Source organism: Heterodontus francisci, chromosome 9 (assembly GCF_036365525.1).
Source record: "Heterodontus francisci isolate sHetFra1 chromosome 9, sHetFra1.hap1, whole genome shotgun sequence".
NCBI classification, from domain to species: Eukaryota; Metazoa; Chordata; class Chondrichthyes; order Heterodontiformes; family Heterodontidae; genus Heterodontus; species Heterodontus francisci.
In genome coordinates, this window is record NC_090379.1 from 112,695,470 (window position 1) to 112,715,089 (window position 19,620).

Sequence of the window (19,620 nt, forward strand, 5' to 3'; positions counted from 1 at the left end):
TAATCGGAATTTAGTGTTGTGCAATGCACTGTTGCAAAAAGACGCAGGCTCCTAATATAACCTGTATCCTCCATCCCCACAGATATCAATGAGCAGTGAGCAACACACAGGATCTATTGCACCTGATGAAAGCAGCAGTGACCTTGTGATCGTGGATGACCCAACATCAGCATCGCAGTCTAGAGCGACTAATTCCCCGGTCTCCATTGCAGGCTCAACTTCGGACCATGTGAACGGTGCGACATACAGACAACTCCTGCTGCATCATGTACCCCATCCTTGCACCAAATGTGTGGCTGGGAACATAGTTGGTTACTTTGTAAACTTGGATTAAAGTCGGATGTCGTTGCGTGACTTTGAGTCACCCGGGGCAGTGATCGTCACTCGTACTGTTTAATTGTCCAGTTTCCTGTTTGTTTTGTTGTACCACTCAAGCTTGTGATTATAAATAGAATTAGCAGCTGGGGATTAGAGAGAGGCAGGAGAACAATTCAGCTGTGATATCAGTCCAAAGTGTCAATTTGTAATCTTCCCCTCAGCACTTGGTGAATTGTTTTCTCATATCCTGCTGGTAATTCTATGTGTTTGTGTGTCTGCCCATGTGTGTCTGTATTTCTGCCCTTATGTGTGTGTGTGTGTATTTACCTGCGCGTGTGTCTGTATATCTGCCCGTGTGTGAATCATGGGAGGTTTTACTGCACAGAAAGAGATCACTTGGCTCATCGTGTCTGCGCCTGCCAAAAAAAAGAGCCACCCAGCCTAATCCCACTTTCTAGCATTTAATCTGTAGCCCTACAGGTTACAGCACTTCAGGTGCACATCCAGGCACCTTTTAAATGAGATGAGGTTCTCTGCCTTTACCACTCTTTTTCAGGCAGTAGGTTCCACTTTGGACTCATATCACAGCTGAATTGTTCTCCTACCTCTCTCTAATCCCCACCACCTTCTGGGTGAAAAAAAATGTCCTCATCTCCCCTCCTATCCTTCTACCAATCACTTTAAGTCTATGCCCCTAGTCATTGACCCCCCCCCGCCCCTGCTAAGATAAATAGGCCCTACCCATCCACTCTCTCCAGGCCCCTCACAATTTTGTGCATCTCAATCAAATCTCCCATCAGCCTTCTCTGTTCCAAGGAGAACAACCCCAACCTATCCAATCTTTCCTCATAGCTGCAATTTTTCAGTCCTGGCAACATCCTCATCAATCTCCTCTGTACCCTCTCTAGTGCAATTACATCCTCTTTGTAATGTGGTGACCAGAATTGCACACAGTACTCAAGTTGTGGCCTAACTAATGTTTTATATAGTTCCAGCATAACCTCCCTACTCTTATAGTCTATACTTCAGCGAATAAAGGGAAGGATTCCTCCTTAACCACCTACGAGCAGACGAATTAGGAGCGGAAATAGGCCGTTCGGCCCCTCTAATCTGCTCTGCCATTCAGTAATATCATGGCTGATCTGTATGTTTCTCAAATTTTCTGCTCCCATCTACCCCTGATAACCTTAGGTTCTTGTTAGACAAGGAATCAATCTACCTCCGCCTTAAAATTATTCAATGACCCCGCCTGCACCACCACCTGAGGCAGAGAGTTCCAAAGTCCCACAACCTTCCGAGAAAAAAATTCTCCTCATCTTTGTCCTAAAAGGGGACCCCTAATTTTAAAACAGTGCCCCCTAGTTCTGGACTCCCACACAAGAGGAAACATCCTTTCCACATCCACCCTGTCAAGACTGTTGAGGATCTTATATACTTCAATCAAGTCTCCCCTCAATCTTCTAAACTCCAGTGAAAATAAGCCCAGTCTGTCCAACTTTTCCTCATAAGACAACCCGCTCATTCCAGGTATCAATCTAGTAAACCTCCTCTGAACCACCTCCAACGCATTCACATCCTTCCTTAAATAAGGAGACCAAAACTGCACATAGTATTCAAGATGTGGTCTCACCAATGCCTTGTATAACTGAAACATAACATCCTTACTTTTATTTTCAATTCCTCTCTTAATAAAGGATAGCATTCCATTAACCTTCTTTATTACTTGCTGTACCTGTATACTAACTTTTTGTGACTCATGCACTAGAACGCCTAGATCCCTCTGCACCTCGGAGTTATCGACCTTATCAACTGTCCTGCTACCTTCAGGGAACTGTGGACATGTGCTCCAAGGTCCTTCACTTCCTCTACACCTCTCTGTATCCTCCCATTTATTGTGTATGTGTGTGTGTATGGCACGCGTCTGTATGTCTGCTTTGTATGCGCGTGCGTCTGTATATATCTCCCCATGTGCATGTGTCTGTATTTCTGCTTTGTGTGTGTATGTCTGCCCTTGTGTGTCTGTGTATGTCTGCCCTTTGTGTGTGTGCGTGTGTGTGTTTGTATATCTGCCCCTGTGTGTGTCTGTTTGTCTGTCCCTGTGTGAGAGTATACATGTGTACGTTCCTTTCACTCTGTGCTCCCCAAGCTTCCACCTTCATGCTCACAGTCTGTAGTCACTATCAGTTCTATCATAGGGTTTGCTCCTGTGAACTGAGAAAGTAGATGTTAGTCAGGTACAATTGGTTACTTTGTGTTTTTATTCCTTTAATTTGCTAACATTCCCCTACCTTATTTTCCACCCAGTGTGCTCCATGTTTTATTTTATCTGTTGCCCTATTTCTCCCTCATTGTCACCTCTGATGGTTATTGTGCTGTCGGATGCAGATTGGAGTGGAAATGGCCACGAGCAGTACAGTAAGGACTTGGAAACAATCCAGTGATACAGGGTAATGGGAGCGTATCGCTGGGGTTCATTCTGTCATTTGAGCTGCAGGTGGGCTGAGACATTGATTAGACAGAAGCACCTTTTACCATCTTGACTCTAACCGATGTCAGATTTGGTTTCGGAAGCCACAAACACTGAAAGAAGGCGGTTCGGAATTTTTTAAAAGTAGTTTATTAAGAAGCAACAGTTTAAATATGATGCATTAGCTAAATAAGCAGTATAGATACGAACCATAACTGACTGAACAGATTACCAATCCCCGATGAAATGGTGGGGCAGAACGGTGTTGGCAGTTTCCCTGACTGATGAGGCAGGCGAGGCATTGGTGATCTCTTCAGTCCTCATTGTCCCCAGTTTTCTTGAGCTAACCAAAGTGTTAGCCCAAAGCCTAACACTCAGCCAAAGACAAGCTTCGGGAAGGTCTCCTTCTGTCTGAAGAAGACTGAAGATTTCCCTCCTGAGCACCTGTATATATCCTTTATTTCTAGAGGCTGTTAGTTTGCCTTGTGTCAATCACTTGTTCGATTCCAAAAGTCCAATCATCAAGGCACAGGTGCTAAAAGTAAACCCTTCCTATGCCCATCACTCTGCCCCTGAAGTTACCTTGTGGCTTATCAGTTGCTAGCTACCGTTTATAAACTCTTCCAGGCACTTGTTTAGAGAGGATACGAGGCTTCATCTTATCAGCTTTAGGAATGTCTTGTTTCAGAGATTGCTAGAGTCATAGCCTTGGCAGACTGCTGTAAAATCTTTGAGAGAGACAACTATTTTGATCATACTCAATTAATTTTCTTAAGATTTTATACGGTTATTAAACAGCCATTTCTTACACAAACCTCCCCTAAAGTTGGGTAACCAACAGCAGAAGGAGCGACTGTCAGTGTGTAGTGGAGCAAAGACGAACAGTGAAAAAATGAACAGGGTGTATTCAGTGCAGTGAGGCGGCATGGCTGATATTGCACGTGAAGCAGAGACGTGGACCCTTTCTTGCTTCCCTGGGAGACTGATTAGGCAGCAGACTGTGCCTGTGGCTTCAGGTTCCTTGTGACAGGTTTGGACCCTTGCTGGTGATTGCTCTTGACATGGGCACTGTGTCACAGTGCATATTGCAGTAGAAGAGGCACCGTGTTAGTTTTATGGACTGAATTTCTGCGTTTGTTATCTCGGGTGATGATGCATTAATCTCCTTGCTTTGCAGGTGTTTCTCAAGACAAGTCTGGTTCCAACATGGGCCCTTCAGGGAGGGGCAGGGGCCGCCCAAAAGCATCCGGGAGCACATCAAAGGGTTCGGGGAAGAATCGAGGCCGCAAGTCCACTGCTGGCAGTGCTGCAGCGATGGCAGGGGCCAGGGCAGGTGCAGCAGCAGCTTCGGCTGCTGCATACGCCGCATATGGGTACAGTGTGTCCAAAGGTAAGGAAGAGGACCAGCACCTGATTTGAGTGCTATACAGTGTCAGCTTTGGAACGGTTGTAGCGCTATCCCCTCTAATGATTCTAAATGTAGTAAAAGCAAAATACTGCAGATGCTGGGAATCTGAAATAAAAACTGAAAGTGCTGAAAATACTCAGCAGGTCAGGCAGCATCTGTGGAAAGAGTAACAGATGAGTCATAACTGACTCGAAACGTCAACTCCCTGCACAGACGTTCTTTCCAGTCTCCACCGTGGTGACAGTTGGTTTCTCACTGAAACCAGTTTGGAATTCCCGTATTTGTTCAGCCATTCAGAAAGTATTTTATTGAGAAGTTGGACATGATCACGTCATGAGTGGTGAACTTTTCTGAAACACGGATAGCCAGACCAGGTTTCCCAGCAGCAGCCTGTGTGCAAGCTGTTTGAAACAGGTACTTTCCCGCCTCTGGTGTGTTAATCCAGAAAGCAAAACTTTAATAATAGTGATAATGAAGTTAATTTTGTTTAAAATTCGATATTTTGAATGCATGTTGACAAAAAAGCTACTGGAGGGGGGATAAAAAGCATGGTGGGAGGTGCATAATGAATTCCATCCCTCCTAATAGTTCTGCTTTTACTTTGTGAAGTAAAACAAGCTGATGAGTGAACAGCTACTCTCTGTATGTAAAGTGGCTGACTGAATCCAAACAAGCTTATATTCATTGTAGATTAAAGCGCTGTTCATTAAAGTTAATTTGTTTTTTTTCTTCTGTTATTGAGAGTGAGGTTGAACGCAGTAGAGCGTTATTAATCAGTAAGGGCCTAAATCAAGCCTTTGCTACTTTCAGCCGCTCAGCTGTAACTACCAGTTTGGAAGCCTGAATGGTGCAGGACATCTCGCATCACCTTTCAGGCCTGGGTTCAAATCCAATCCAAACTCTCAGCATTAAACATTCCCCTGTCTGCTGACTGCAAGGGGCCTATATGAAATGAGCTGAGACAGTGGAACGTTTTGCAGTTCTGATGAAAGGTCGCAGACCTGAATCCTTAACTCTGTTTCTCTCTCCACAGTGACTGCCAGACATGATGAGTGTTTCCAGCACTTTATTTTTAATTATGGAACATTCTACTGGGCACTTTGAACCTAGTTCCCACAAGCACAAAGGAAGCTTTACTTATCCAACCTGTGCTGTACCTGCCCTGAGAGTGTTTGATTGGGACAGTAGAGAGGGAGCTTTACTCTGTATCTAACCCCTTTTTTTATTATGATGGAAGCCTATATACCCCAGGCCCCTTTTTTATTTTGTCGAGGAGCCTTTATTTCACAGGCCCCCTTTTATATGTATTCTAAATAAATAACTTTATTTTAAAAACAGGTAAATAAAACAAAACTCAAATTAAAATGTCATTTTCAGCGTTGATGATGCACTCCAGCCCCTGGGATGCCCACCGGTCGCGGAAGGCCTCAAGTGAACCGACAGACACTGCATGCTCCATCTCCCGAGCACGAACGTGAGCTCGGAAGAGGGGCAAGCAATCAGGGTGGACAGAACCCCCCCCCCCACCCACAACGGCCCATTGTCTGCACCTGTGAATTGCCACCAGGCCCAGGAGCAGACCGACGAGATCCTCCTCCTGCCCCACCCCACTCCGCGCCGGGTGCCCGAGGATCAGGAGCATGGGGCTGATGTGCAGCCAAAACTTGAGGAGCAGTCCCCTTAAATACTCAAAGACGGGCTGCAACCTCGCATACTCCATATATACATGGATCACTGACTCGTCCAGGTTGCACAAATTACAGGCGACCTGGGAGTCCATGAGCCTACTTAAAAGCCTATTGCACGAGACTGCCCTGTGCAGCACCTTCCATCCTAGATCTCCGACATAAAGGGGAAGACTCCTGCATAGAGACACCTCCAACAGGGTTTCCCCTCACAACCAGGTGGCAACTCGGATGGCCACAGCATGTCCGGGTAGCAGACGAGGGTGAGGAAGTGGAGAGTGTGCAGGAGCAGCCTGTACAGGAAACCGCTCCGCGTGATGTGGAATGGCACAGTGGGTATTTCCAAGAGGCGGCTCAGGTTGTGCAGGTCTGGCACCCGAGGAGGGTTTCGGGGCCTGGGTCCAACAAGCAGGGGTCAGCTCGGCTGGGAGAGCTGCACACTCCTGAGCCCCCTCGACATGTCCCAGAAGTTTCGGCTACTCCTCCACCTGTTGGCCCGGACAGCCAGAGCCACCTCCTCTGCCGTTGAGGGGAGCACCCTGACTGGAGGCGACCGTGTTCCAGACTCTGAATAGATCCTGGTAAAAGACGGGCAACTCCCTCAGCGAGGTGCGGCTAACGTTTGTCGTCTGGAACTGCGTGTCATCTTGAAGGCAGTGCCCCGGTGGAAAAAATATGTTGCCAGCGCACACCATCTGGGAGGACGCTCTATGTACAGGTATCTCTGCAGGGTCCGAAGGTGGAGAGTCGCAGCCTGACTGTGGACGCACACCAGCAACTGACTGCTCTCCTCAATTGGGAGTCTCAAGACTGCGGCAGAGACCCAGTGTTTCCTCTTGCCCCAGAAGAAATCGACAAGCTTCTTCTGGCTTTTGGTGGCAAATACAGGGCACAGGACCGAAGGGACCTACTGGTAGCACAGCATCAAGGCCACCAATTGATTTATGACCAGCGCTCGGCCCCTGTAGGAAAGCACTTGGAGCAGTCCTGTCCAGTGCCCAAGTGGTGACTTGTGTCTCCAACTCCTGTCAGTTTGCCAGCCAGATCCTGCTGACATGCAGAGGATGCGCGAATGCCAGCAGATCTTTTCTGCCGTGTCCTCCGCGAGGAACACTTGCAAGAAATATTCCGGACTCCTGGTGGGCCAGTGGCGGGTGGACTCCCTGCCGGAGGAGTTAACACCTTTTGCATGGAGCACCATGCATTACCTCTATCTGAGAGTCCACCCAGTTTGCCAGCCAGGCAAACTGGGTGGACTCTCAGATAGAGGTAATGCATGGTGCTCCATGCAAAAGGTGTTAACTCCTCCGGCAGGGAGTCCACCCGCCACTGGCCCACCAGGAGTCCGGAATATTTCTTGCAAGTGTTCCTCGCGGAGGACACGGCAGAAAAGATCTGCTGGCATTCGCGCATCCTCTGCATGTCAGCAGGATCTGTGACCGTGAGGAGCATGTCATCGGCCAAACCCACCAGCCTCCCGCGAAGCAAGCACAGGAATGGCTCCAAGCAGATGATGCATAATTGGCCAGATATGGGACATCCATGATGTACTGCTCTTCCAAAGCGAAGAGGCATCATCACGGACCCAGTATCTTTGACCAGCACTCTGCGGCGCAGTAAAAAAGCTAGGCCCGGGCCACGAAATGCGGCCAGAGTCCGAACGCGCACAGAGTCCCTGTCGAACGCCTTCTCCTGATCGAAGAAGATAAAGGTGACTGACAGACCAGTCCTCTGGGAAAGATAGATCAGATCACGGACCAGGTGGCTGTTGTCCTAGATGGACCAGCCCGAGACCGTGTAGGACTGATTCGAGTGGATCGTGCAGGCCAGCATGGAGTCCAGGCAGATAAACATAATCTGGGCAAAACTCTTATAATCGGTGCTGAGGAGGGAGACCGAATGCCAGTTCTTAAGCAAGCAGAGTTCGTCGTCTTTGGCAGCAGGACAGTGACCGCCTTGTGCCACAAGAGGGGCATCTCCCAGGCCGCCTGGCGCTCCCCCAGGACACGAGCATAATCTCCCCCCAGGACGTCCCAGAACGCCTTTAAGAACTCCGTGCTCAGCCCGTCCAGCCGCTGGGATTTGTCCCTCGATAGCTGGTGGAGGGCACCGGTCAGCTCCGCCACCGTTAGTGGAGCCTCCAGTCCTTTGGCATCCTCTGGGCTGACCTTTGGCAGGTCCCACAAGATTCAGTGCACGTCCTCGCTGGATAGATCTGGGGAGAACAATGTGCCATAATAGGAATGGATCAAGAGACCCATTCTCTCTGGATCCATGACGGAGGATCCGTCATCAGCCAGCAGCTCAATGAGCTGCTTAAGGACCCCCGCCGTTTTTCCAGCGAGTAGAAGAAAGGTGAGGCATGATCCAAATCTTCCAGGATTTGAATCCGTGACCTCACTTAAGCGCCTTGGGACCTTACGAGCTGCAGGTTGCTCAGCGCGCCCTTCTTTTGATACGCCTGCCACAGTGCCAGGTCCACGACAGCTTCACCGAGATGGGACTCCAAGTGAGTACCTCCCTCTCCAGTGGCCCAATCTCGGCCTCCCTCCTCTTGGTCGACCCCTTCGCGTACTCCTGACAGAAGACACGGATGTGAGTCTTGCCCACATCCCACCATAGCCTCAAGGAGGGGAAGCCCCCGTGCTTCCTTCTCCAGTTGGCCCAGAATTGACGGAACGAGTCCTGGAATCACTCGTCTTCCAGCAGCTGGTTGTTAAAGTGCCAGTATGTGGATTCCGCCCACACCAGGTGGTGGTCCGAGCACTGCACCAGCTGCATGGAGGCCGCCGTGACTCTGGAGACGTAAGCCTGGGAAATGTAGAGGCAGTTGATTCGGGACCCTCCTGCAGACCTCCAGGTGAAGGCGCTGGAGTCAGGATGGAGATCCCACCAGACGTCCACCAAGTCAAGGAGCTGATCAGTTCCCTCAACTTCTCCACCAATACTTTGTCGGAGTGATCCCTCACCTCGAGGGTACAGTTAAAATCCCCCTGAGGATGCTGCACTCACCGCTATCAATAGAGCTCGAGAGCAGACGCTTGTTTAAAGAAGCGCGCCGGACCTGGGCGCATACACGTTCACAAAGTGGAGCACACGCCACCCATGCTAACGCCGAGGTGGAGCAAGCTACCGGCACAAGCTCCTTGACCCCCAAGATCTCTAATTGCAATGTAAGGGCCAACAAGATGGCCACCCCACAAGAAATAGGGGTGAGGTGACCCATGTAGACCCCACCCTGCCACTCCAGGAGCCAAATGGCTTTGTCTCCCAGAACGGTATGGGTTTCCTGCAGAAAACTCACCACGTACCTCCCTTCCATGAAATCTGCGGAGAGACCCTCTGCTGCCGTTGATGTTGAGGTTGGCTATGGTTATCTTCATGTCAAAAGTACTTTGAAACCCGTCACCGACACCTTACTGTGAGGAGGGAGTGGAAGTGCACCTCACCTTCCATTCCCCCAGTAACCCATTGAGGAGCACTTTGAACCGGCACCTCACAGCAAGTTTCACGTCCTTGCCCTTGCTCCCCTTCTTGAGGGTGGCACGGACGGACCAGATGATCTGCGCCAGATTCGACCACCAGATGAGGATCAGCTGAACGTTATTGCAGCAACCCCTGCAGGCCACAAGGAAATCCCAGAGATCCGCATTGGGGATGAGCGGAGACTCCGTCGGAGGCACAAGGGAGTCCACCACCTCGCTAGCAATGGATTCAAGACTGTCCTCCATGCCGCACATCGAGTCCCCCTCCCCTTCCTGGTCATCAATGCCAGTAGCCAACACACACACCATACACTGTGAGATGGCTGTCTCGGCCGCACCAGCTTGTCCCTCCTCTGTCACGATCTCACCCCCAGGATCAATGGTGGAGCAGGCCTCTCTGGGTTCCGCTGTGGAACTGGAGCCTATGGGTGTCAGTGGTTCAGGAGCCCCCCTCAACCTTCGTTCCCAGGCCAGTGAGCGGCCCAGGGAAGACGGTAGTTCCTGACTCCAGAAATCCAGCCGGAACCGGGACTGGAGGCGTAGAGAGGAGGCCCAGCAGGCAGGCAGTATTTTCAATCACAACAGGGTCAGGTACATCCTAGTCGGGACCGGACTTTAGCTGTGAGGGCCAACCCTTCAGGGCCTTGCCTTCCCCTCCACCCAGGGCACCGACCCACTGGCAGATGGGAGGCTTCTCCAAGAGAGTCCCCAGGCTCCTCCGCCACAAGTGGGGCTCTACTTGCTCCCCTAGGAGGAGCCTAATGTACAGGGGTCTCCCCCCTCTCTTTCATCCTAAGGGGTGGGGAGCTCCTGCCCAGGCCTTACGGCCTTGGTGGTGGTGATGGAGGTGGCGGGGGAACCGAGCCAGGAGACTGCTCCTGTCCAGCAGATGGGCCCTGCACCTCTGGAAGGGTGCCTTCTCTTTCCCACTAGGGCACCAAGACTCAGAGACCTCCATGTCATCAGAGGCCTCCGCCTCAGCACTCTCATTCTGCCCTGGGCCTGGGACCGCGCCCAGCTCCAAGGCAGGTGGGTTCCTTAGGCTCAGGCCTTGGACTGAGCCCAGGCTCGGGCTGTGTCACGGTATCCAGGGACACGCCTCTCGGTGTTCTTTTTCCGCCCCTTCCTTCCACTTGGACAGACCCCCCATCTTACCAGAGGCCGTTAAAACCACCGCCTCCGGAATCACCCCTGCAGTGGCAGCCATGGGTGTAGGAGGAGTAGGGGAGGGTGCAGTGGTGCCATCCTGGGCTGCCGAGGTGGAGTTGGCGGCCAGGAGGTTGGGGCAGTTCTTCCGAACAGGCGTGGCACTGCGCCCCATCCAAGGTCCAGAAGACATGACAGGCTGTCCCCTGGAATTCTATGCTGGAGTGGCCCTCCGCTATCTGCTCCCGTGCTAGCTGCTTGAATAGCTGGCAGCAGAAGGAGTAGACATGCCGGACGCTGTTCTCCTAAATACCGAGCAGGACTGGGGTGATCCCCAACTTCACCTGCCCCAGATGGTGCAGGTGGGGAGGAGGAGCTCACTGGGAATGAAGGGTGGGACATTTGATAACATTATTCGCTGCACACTGGCCCCCCGAGGGTCCACTGGAAAGTCCCACCCATGATTAGCCCCTTACTCAGGGCCAGGGACACTGCCCTCTTGATCTTCAGGAAAAACGCAGCCTTCCCGTACATCTTTGAGGCTGCAGCAATGGCTGAGGGGCTGACAACCTTGGCCTATAGACATGTTTGGATGGGTATAGCCCTTTACCCCATGGCTGGAAATTATTAATGTAAAAGGAGACTGGACCACATGGGCGGCCACAGAGGCTGCAGCCGCATAGGTATTAGAGGGCCCTGCCACCAGTGATGATGAGCTCGCCACGGGTTCAAAAACTAAACCCACCCCGAATTGTAGGCTTGCAAATTCAAACAAAAAATAAAAAGTTTGCAAGAAATAATAAGTAAGCAAATAATAAGTTAGGCTAGAGGTTGACAATATACAGGAAAGGGAAAGACAGGCTGTGAGTTAGCTTCGAAAGGTGGTACACAGAGCACGTTAAACAGTCTTTGGTTGTACTCCTGGTCTTCTGACCTTCTGGTTGGGGGAGACGTCTTCACCTGGGTCAGCTGAAAGCTGCCCAGGCACTAGCTATCTCCTTCTGTCTCTTTAACCAGGCAGCTTCAGCTGACCCACGCTGGGCAATTGGGGTGGGGAGGGAGCTTCCCTGTGTCTTTATTGCAACAGCACAGCTCCTGCAAAATTGTATCACCACCAACCCTTATTCTTCTGCCCTCTTCCACCTCATCCAACAGTCCAAATCAAATCAAAGTCTGGTGCTCGACCACCCACCTCCAAATACAGCCTTATGTCTTGAAAGTCTTTTTCTTTTCTGTAACAAAAGTTATTTTTTAAAAAAAAAGTTGTAGCTCTCTCTCTCTCCAGCAGCACCTCCTCCAACTTACTGCAGCACTGTCAGCTGAGGCTCTTTGCTGCACTCAGTAGTTCCAATTAGGTAGCAGCCAACCCCATGCTGTACCTGCCCTGGGAGTGTTTGTTTGGGACAGTGAAGAGGGAGCTTTACTCTGTATCTAACCCCATTTTTTTCAAAGGTGGCCTTTATACCCCAAGCCCCCTTTATGTCGAGGGGGCCTTTATTCCTCAGGCCTGTATCTAACCCGTGCTGTACCTGCCCTGGGAGTGTTTGATGCTGGCAATCAATATGATGATAGTACTGAATTGCCAGCACTAATATCCCTGATTTTGATGAGGGAATATTCAAAATAATGAAGATCTGCAGTTTAATTCTGTTGATATTTTGTGTTGTGTGTGTTGACTGTTCCCTTTTTGTTTTTTCAATTTTAAGGTATGGCAGGAAGTGGCCCTGGGCAATCGCCACTCTCCCGGCCGGCCAGCACTACCACCTTCGGAATGATGAGTACCTCCCCCTTGGGTTCCCCTCACAGCCTGTCAAACAGTGTCCCTGGAACACCACAGACCCCGACTGACACTAGCACGCCTTCTCCGTCCCCCAGCAAGAAGACCAGCAGAGGCCTGGTTCAGCCCCCAGCTGTTGGGGGCCGGTAACCACGAACAGTACTGATGTGGGTGGGGGGAGGGAGCATCTGCGGCAAGTGGGTGGGGAAGGGAGGGCAAGACGTAAGATTTACATGTTTAAGGGTTTAGAGTCTGTTTAAAAAGCCTAATAAGTGAAATCATGGAGAAGCCTTTTCACTCTGAATGATGTGTACATAATGTTTACCAGGAGAGCACAGATTCCTTGTTTGTTTCTTTTTGAATGTGCTATTTTTTTATAGATGAACTTGTAAATATGTACAAAAAAGGAGAAAAATCAAAACAGAAACTGCTATCTTTTACTAACCCGACAGAGACTGGTGAGAATCCAGCCGAGTGATGAATAGTAATTTTATGGAGAGATTGTATGCGTGTGAATTTTTACTAGTTTCCAGTGCTGAAAGGTAAACATTCTGAAGTCCTTGTGTTTTAATTTGCAAAGGCGGAAGCTATTTCCCCTTGAGAACAGCAGCTGCATTCAGCCTCCTGTGCCCTCCTCCATGCCTCCTCCTTCCTCATACCACTGTACATTCGCATCAGTCAGCTGCCAGTGACTGCAAGTGGCACCTGCTCAATTGCTGTGCTGTCCCCTGGATTAACCAGGGAAGCCTCCAAACACAACTCCAAGCCTGCCGAGTGTTGGCAGTCAGTGCACATGGAAGCTTGTGAACTGCAGCATCCAGTCCAACCCCACTCGCATTTGTGCTGGGAACCAGTTAATGTTAAGAGTAAAACTGACTGTTGGAAATACTCAGCGGGCCTATCAGCCAATGGAAAGGAGAGGGCAGGTAGTCTCTCCTTTCTCTTTTGGATACTGACTCAGTCAAAATACTGTTGTGGCCTGATTGAAAACTTCCAGCACTGGTCGAGACTGTGACTGGTCCAGGATTGTCCTCAAGTAAGGCAGGGCTACTGCTGTGTTACTGTAGCTGCGGGACAGATACCAGCGCAATCCAGCCACCACCAATACACAGCGATTGCAAGGCAAGGGGGATCCCTGCAATACCCACAGTACCTCCTGTTCCCAGCACAGGTAATTGCAATACACAATGTGGCAAATGCTGGATTCTCCAACCCCAAAATAGAGTACAATGATCCAGAAACACACTGCAGACAATGTTAACTGTCCTGTTGTGCCTGAAATGTGAAATGTTTTTGTCACGTTTTAAAGAAACATTCCATGGCTGTGCTGCTCCCTGACATTCCAATGCACTGTATCGTGGACTTGGATTGATTCCTGCAGTTCACAGCATGAGTTTCTGATCTCTCCTGCATTTCCATTGTGAAGAGGTGCTGAAAATAGCTGATTTGTGTACAAACAGCGCTGTGCCGCTCCAGTTGTGTACAGACTGTGTCATTTCACTATAGCTCCACTTGTAGTGTTAGCACCAGCAGAGATGTGTTGGGCTAAGTGACTTCCTCTGATCACTGCTGACTGTACAGGAGTTGTGTTCCTTTTCCAACTTTCTGTATTTTGTTTACAATTTGAGATTTAGGAACTCATCAATCTCATGTTCCTAGACAGAACTCAAACTAAATAAATATGCTAGTCACTGTACTAGAGTAGTGAATGTGGCCACAGCTGCAAGACTTCTCCTCTTACCCCTTGTTTTCCCTACCTCTCCTATCCCAGCCAAGACTCTCTCTGATTTGAGATGTGGTGTACTGAGGTACAGAATGATCCTGCTGAGACCTGCCCTCTTTTTAAATATTCAACCAGAACCCTGGGAGGGGCAGCCACCTCCCATTGAATAGACCAAAATGGAGCAAAGGAAGGTGGAGAAAACATGGGGGTCTGAATTTTTTTTTTTATTAAATGCATTGCAAATGAGAGGGAAATGCACAGTATTTTAAATAATGAAACAGATTTTTTTTTTTTAACAGATTCTGAATTCTATCAAGGTTAAAATCCAGTGTTTGTATTGGCAGTTATTGCTGTTCCTCAGTTGAACCCATTGTCCTCTCCCTATGCTGCCAGCCTTGGTGTTGCCTTTCATCTCTGATTCACCGGCTGGTTAGTTTTTCCATCCAGTGGAATAGATCTGTTGAAAGATTCCATGTATAATTTAGGAGATGTCGTTCTGCTTGTATGGGCAGCTCAGTGAGATACTGTGTGAACAGCCTCTTTCCCCCTACCCCTCAATGCAACATATTTCCAGTCACTAACCAGCAAAATAAATTCTGGCACAGAGCAGTGCTGTGCTTTGCCTATCTAAAGCTTGGACAGCAGAGATGATTAGAACATCCAGAGTGCAGGTGATGGTCTAACACTCGAACTGCGCCCTTTGTAGTCCTGTGCTTGCAGGTTGCATTCCACTTACAGTCAGTGTGCTCATTTGGTGGCTGCACTCACCCTCTCGAGCAGTAAGCCTCTGTTATAAGACACAAATAGGTGTGATCTCCTACGTGGGCATGTGCACATCTTCCTTTTGGCCAAGTATAGAATGGTTCCCATTGCAGACACTGTGTTGGGGTTGGGAGGAGGTCTAGCCTGGGATCCTCAGGTCCTGCTTCCAGTCACTGCACTCGGCTTCTTGAGGTCCGAACACATACGTTACATTACCCTATGTTTGTATTTTTAAACCGATTATGTGACACTTTCAGACTCATTGCTCAGTTTGTCATATTGCACAAGTTGTAAATTCAAACAGAACCCTTGCACCTTTTTTTATTCACAACTGGGCTATGCGGAAGCTTGGCTTGCGTTTCAGGATGTACAATGGGAAAGGTTTGAGGAGGATACATGGAGGAGGAAGGTGGTTATTTGTGCAATGAATGCAATACCAGTTCACTGAATCAGTTTCTTTCCCCACCCTCTCCTAACAGTGCGGGCTGGTTAACTGATTTATTTTACTACAATGCCATAACTCAACAGAATCAGTTAATGAAATCAGTCACAATTTGTGTTCAACCTTAGCAAAAATGATTCAGGTACAAGCGTATCAGAATAAAATCAAAGTGTCTCAAGAACTGCTGCTGTTCGTGTTTCTTGGTGTAAGCTTGTTTGTGAAGTAAAGATCATAACATTTCCTGCAGTGGCTCATATTGGGAAAGGAAGCCTGTAACTGGTCTATACAGACCAGGACTGCCCTAGGTTTGATCCTTTGTCAATGCGCAGTTAACTGGGCTCAGCTGGATAGCAGGATGGGATACGTCATTTGGTCAGTGTGCACTGGGTTAAAACCATCAGTTAGGGTTTTCAACCTGATCCCTGTCCCAGTGAACCATGCTAGGAAAGAAAACAAAATCTTGCATTTAGATAGCACCTTTCACGACCACCAGTCATCCCAAAGTGTTTTACCGTCAATCAAGTACTTTTTAGAGCATAGTCACCGTTGTAATGAAGGAAAGTGCCTGCAGGTGGGTGCCAGGTGAGGACTGAATCCAGCTTTTGTGTTGCCTCCACAGTTGAACAGTCTTCCAATACTCGTTTTGTCAGCTCGCAGGTGAGGAATGGCCACTTGGCTGAAGTACTGGAGAGAGTCTGCTGCCTGTGGTTCAGTATCTTACCAAGGTCAAAGAGTATAACGTGTGGGAGATGTGAGGTCAAGTCTGCAACTGCTGTATATAATGAGTGAGGGAACTAGTCTAACATCTGTATACAATGTGAGGGAGGGCATGAGTTTGTACGTAATGTGAGAGAAGGGATAAGTAACAGCTGTATATAATGAGGAGGATTAATTCAATAACAGTTGTATATATTGAGGGGGGATGAGTCAGTAACAGCTGTATGTAAAGTAAGGGTGGCGATAGGTCTGTAACAACTTTTTTATTCATTTATGGATGTCGATGACAAGGCCAGTATTTATTGCTTATCCCTAATTGCACTTGAAACGGTAGTGGTGAGCTGCCATCTGGAACCACTGAAGTCTGAGATGAAGGTACTTTTACAGTGCTGTTAGTTTTCCAGGATTTTTGACCCAGTGACGATGAAGGAATGGCGATATATTTCCAAGTCAGGATAATGTTGAGGAGCTTGGTGGTGTTCCCATGTGCTGGCTGCCCTTGTTGTTCTAGGTTGTGTGTTTGGAAGCTGCTGTTAAAGGAGCCTTGGCGAGTTGCTGCAGCAAATCCTGCAGATGGTACACACTGCAGCCACTGTGCACCGGTGGTGGGTGGGGTGTCAGTCAAATGGGCTACTTTTCCTGGATACAGCTGTCGAGCTTCTTGGGTATTGTTGGAGCTGCACTCATCCAGGCTAGTGGGAAATATGCAATCACATTCCTGACTTGTGCCTTGAAGGTGGTGGAAGGGCTTTGAGGAGTCAATTGTGGGAGGAGGATAGCTGTGGGCTGCAGGAAGATATTGATGGACTGGTCAGGTGGGCAGGAAATTGGCAAATGGAATTCAACCCAGAAAAGTGAGGTGATGCATTTGGGGAGGTCGGACAAGGCAAAGGAATACACGATTAATGGGAGAATACTGAGAGGTGTAGACGAAGTGAGGGACCTTGGAGTGAATGCCCACAGATTCCTGAAGGTAGCAGGGCAAGTCGATAAGCTGGTTAAGAAGGCATATAGAATCCTTTATTAGCCAAGGTATAGAATATAAGACCAGAGAGGTTATGCTGTATAACTCATTGGTTAGGCCACAACTTGAGTACTGTGTGCAGTTCAGGTCACCTCATTACAGAAAAGATGTAATTGCACTGGAGAGGGTACAGAGGAGATTTACGAGGATGTTGCCAGGACTGGAAAAATGCAGCTATGAGGAAAGATTGGATAGCTGGGGTTGTTCTCCTTGGAACAAGCAGAGGTCAGTGACAAGGGGGCTCACATTTTAAGTAAATGGTGAAAAGATTAGAGGGGAGATGAGGAAAAATTATTTCACCCAGAAGGTGGTGGGGGTCTGGAACTCACTGCCTGAAAGGGTCCTCTTTGGCCTCCTTGTCTCGAGAGACAATGGGTAAGCGCCGAGAGGTGGTCAGTGGTTTGTGAAGCTGTGCCTGGAGTGGCTATAAAGGCCAATTCTAGAGTGACAGACTCTTCCACAGGCGCTGCAGATAAAATTGGTTGTCGGGGCTGTTACACAGTTGGCTCTCTCCTTGCAATTCTGTCTTTTTTCCTGCCAACTGCTAAGTCTCTTCGACTCGCCACTCTTTAGCCCCGCCTTTATGGTTGTCCACCAGCTCTGGCGATCACTGGCAACTGACTCCCACAACTTGTGGTCAATGTCACAGGACTTCATGTCGCGTTTGCAGACGTCTTTAAAGCGGAGGCATGGATGGTTGGTGGGTCTGATACTAGTGGCGAGCTCGCTGTACAATGTGTCCTTGGGGATCCTGCCATCTTCCATGCGGCTCACATGGCCAAGCCATCTCAAGCGCCGCTGGCTCAGTAGGGTGTATGTGCTGGGGATGTTGGCCGCCTCGAGGATTTCTGCGTTGGAGATACGGCCCTGTCACCTGATGCCAAGGATTCTCCGGAGGCAGCGAAGATGGAATGAGTTGAGACGTCGCTGTTGGCTGACGTACATTGTCCAGGCCTCGTTGCCATAGAGCAAGGTACTGAGGGCACATGCTTGAAACACTCGGACTTCTGTGGTCCATGTCAGTGCACCATTTTCCCACACCCTCTGCTGTGTCTGGACATAGCAGCAGAAGCCTTTCCCAGACTGAAAGGGTAGTAGAGGCAGAAACCCTCAACTCATTCAAAAGGTGTCTGGATATGCACCTCAAGTGCAGTAACCTGCAGGGCTACAGACCAAATGCTGGAAGGTGGGATTAGTCTGGGTGGCTCGTTCTTCGGCCAGCGCAGACACGATGGTCCAAGTGGCCTCTTTCTGTGCCGTAAACTTTCTATGATTCTATGCAGAATATCCAGCTTCTGACCTGCTGTAGTTGCCATAGTAATTATGTGACTGGTCCAGTTAAATTTCTGGTCAATGGTAACGATCAGGATGTTGATGGTGGGGGATTCAGTAATGATAATGTTGTTGAATGTCATGGGGAAGTAGTTAGACTCTCTTACTGGAGATGGTCATTCTCTGGCACTTGTGTGAGGTGCATGTTACTTGCCACTTTATCAGCCCAAGCCTGGATGTTGTCCAGGTCTTGCTGCATGCAGGCACAGACTGCTCTTTTGTCCATGTTTGAACCAAGGCTGTAATAAGATCTGGAGCCAAGTGGCCCTGGCGGAATCCAAACTGAGCATTGGTATTCGCGTTATTGCTGAGTAAGTGCAGCTTCATAGCACTGTCAATGACACCTTCCATCACTGAGGATTAAGAGTAGGCTGATAAGGCAGTAATTTGCTGGATTGGATTTTTCCTGCCTTTTGTGAACAGGGCATACCCGGCTTTCTTCCACATTGTCAGGTAGATGCCAGTGTTGTAGCTGTACAGCTTTAGCTAGATCCACAAAAGGTTTTGGAGCATGAGGCTTCAGCACTACAGTTGGGATGTTGCTGGGCCCAATGTATCCAGTACATTCAGTTGTTTCTTGATATTGTGAAGTAAATCAAATTGGCTGGCATCTGTGCTCAACATACAATCCTGAGTGTGCACATGATTTATTTTACTGCGTAGCCTCTACAGCCGCGCACATACAATAACTTAAAGGGGCATCACTGTTCATCAGGTCACTGGCCTGAAATAGTAACTCTGTTTCTTTCTCCACAGATGCTGCCTGACCTGCTGAGTACTTCCATCATTTTCAGTTTTTATTTCAGATTTCCAGCGCCTGCAGTATTTTGCTTTTGTTACAGAGCTTTGGTTGTGATCTGTTGGTTGTGGGGTTGCCCAGGGAATTATAGATAAGTCAGCTTAACATTGGTGGTAGGGAAGATAATTAAATCCCTAATAAAGAAGAGAATAGAACAACATCTGGAAAAAAATATAATAATGAAGAGTCAGCATGGATTTCAAAGGAAAAATCTTATTTAATTTTTTGAGGAGATAACAAAGAGTAGACGATGGTAACGCAGTAGATTTAATTTATCTGGATTTTCAAAAGGCCTTCATAAGGTGCCCATAATAGACTAATGAATAAGGTCAGAGAATGTGAAGTCGGGACAAGTGGCAGAATGGATTGCTAGCTGGCTTCAAGACAAAGTGAATAGTGGGAGTACAGGGTAGTTATTCAGAGTGGCAGAAGGTGGGAAGTGGTGTTCCACAAGGATCAGTGCTGGGTCCACTACTGCTCACAATTTACTTTAACGATTTGGACTTTGGACAAGGAGTAAAAGTTCTAAATTGGG

The 19,620-nt window shown here is 48.7% G+C and overlaps 1 protein-coding gene across 4 annotated transcripts in view; it reads left to right on the forward strand.

Annotated features, from left to right (window-relative positions):
- The window catches only part of ino80 (INO80 complex ATPase subunit), a 253,031-nt gene extending 237,637 nt beyond the window's left edge, over window positions 1–15,394 (forward strand). For all 4 annotated transcript variants that reach the window (XM_068039696.1, XM_068039697.1, XM_068039698.1 and 1 more), the window contains exons 34-36: window positions 83–236; window positions 3,963–4,175; window positions 12,216–15,394. In XM_068039696.1, coding sequence (XP_067895797.1) covers window positions 83–236; window positions 3,963–4,175; window positions 12,216–12,436 — 588 coding nt within the window. In that variant the 3' untranslated portion in view covers window positions 12,437–15,394. The remainder of the gene's footprint in view (window positions 1–82; window positions 237–3,962; window positions 4,176–12,215) is intronic.
- The last annotated feature ends 4,226 nt before the right edge of the window (window positions 15,395–19,620 follow it).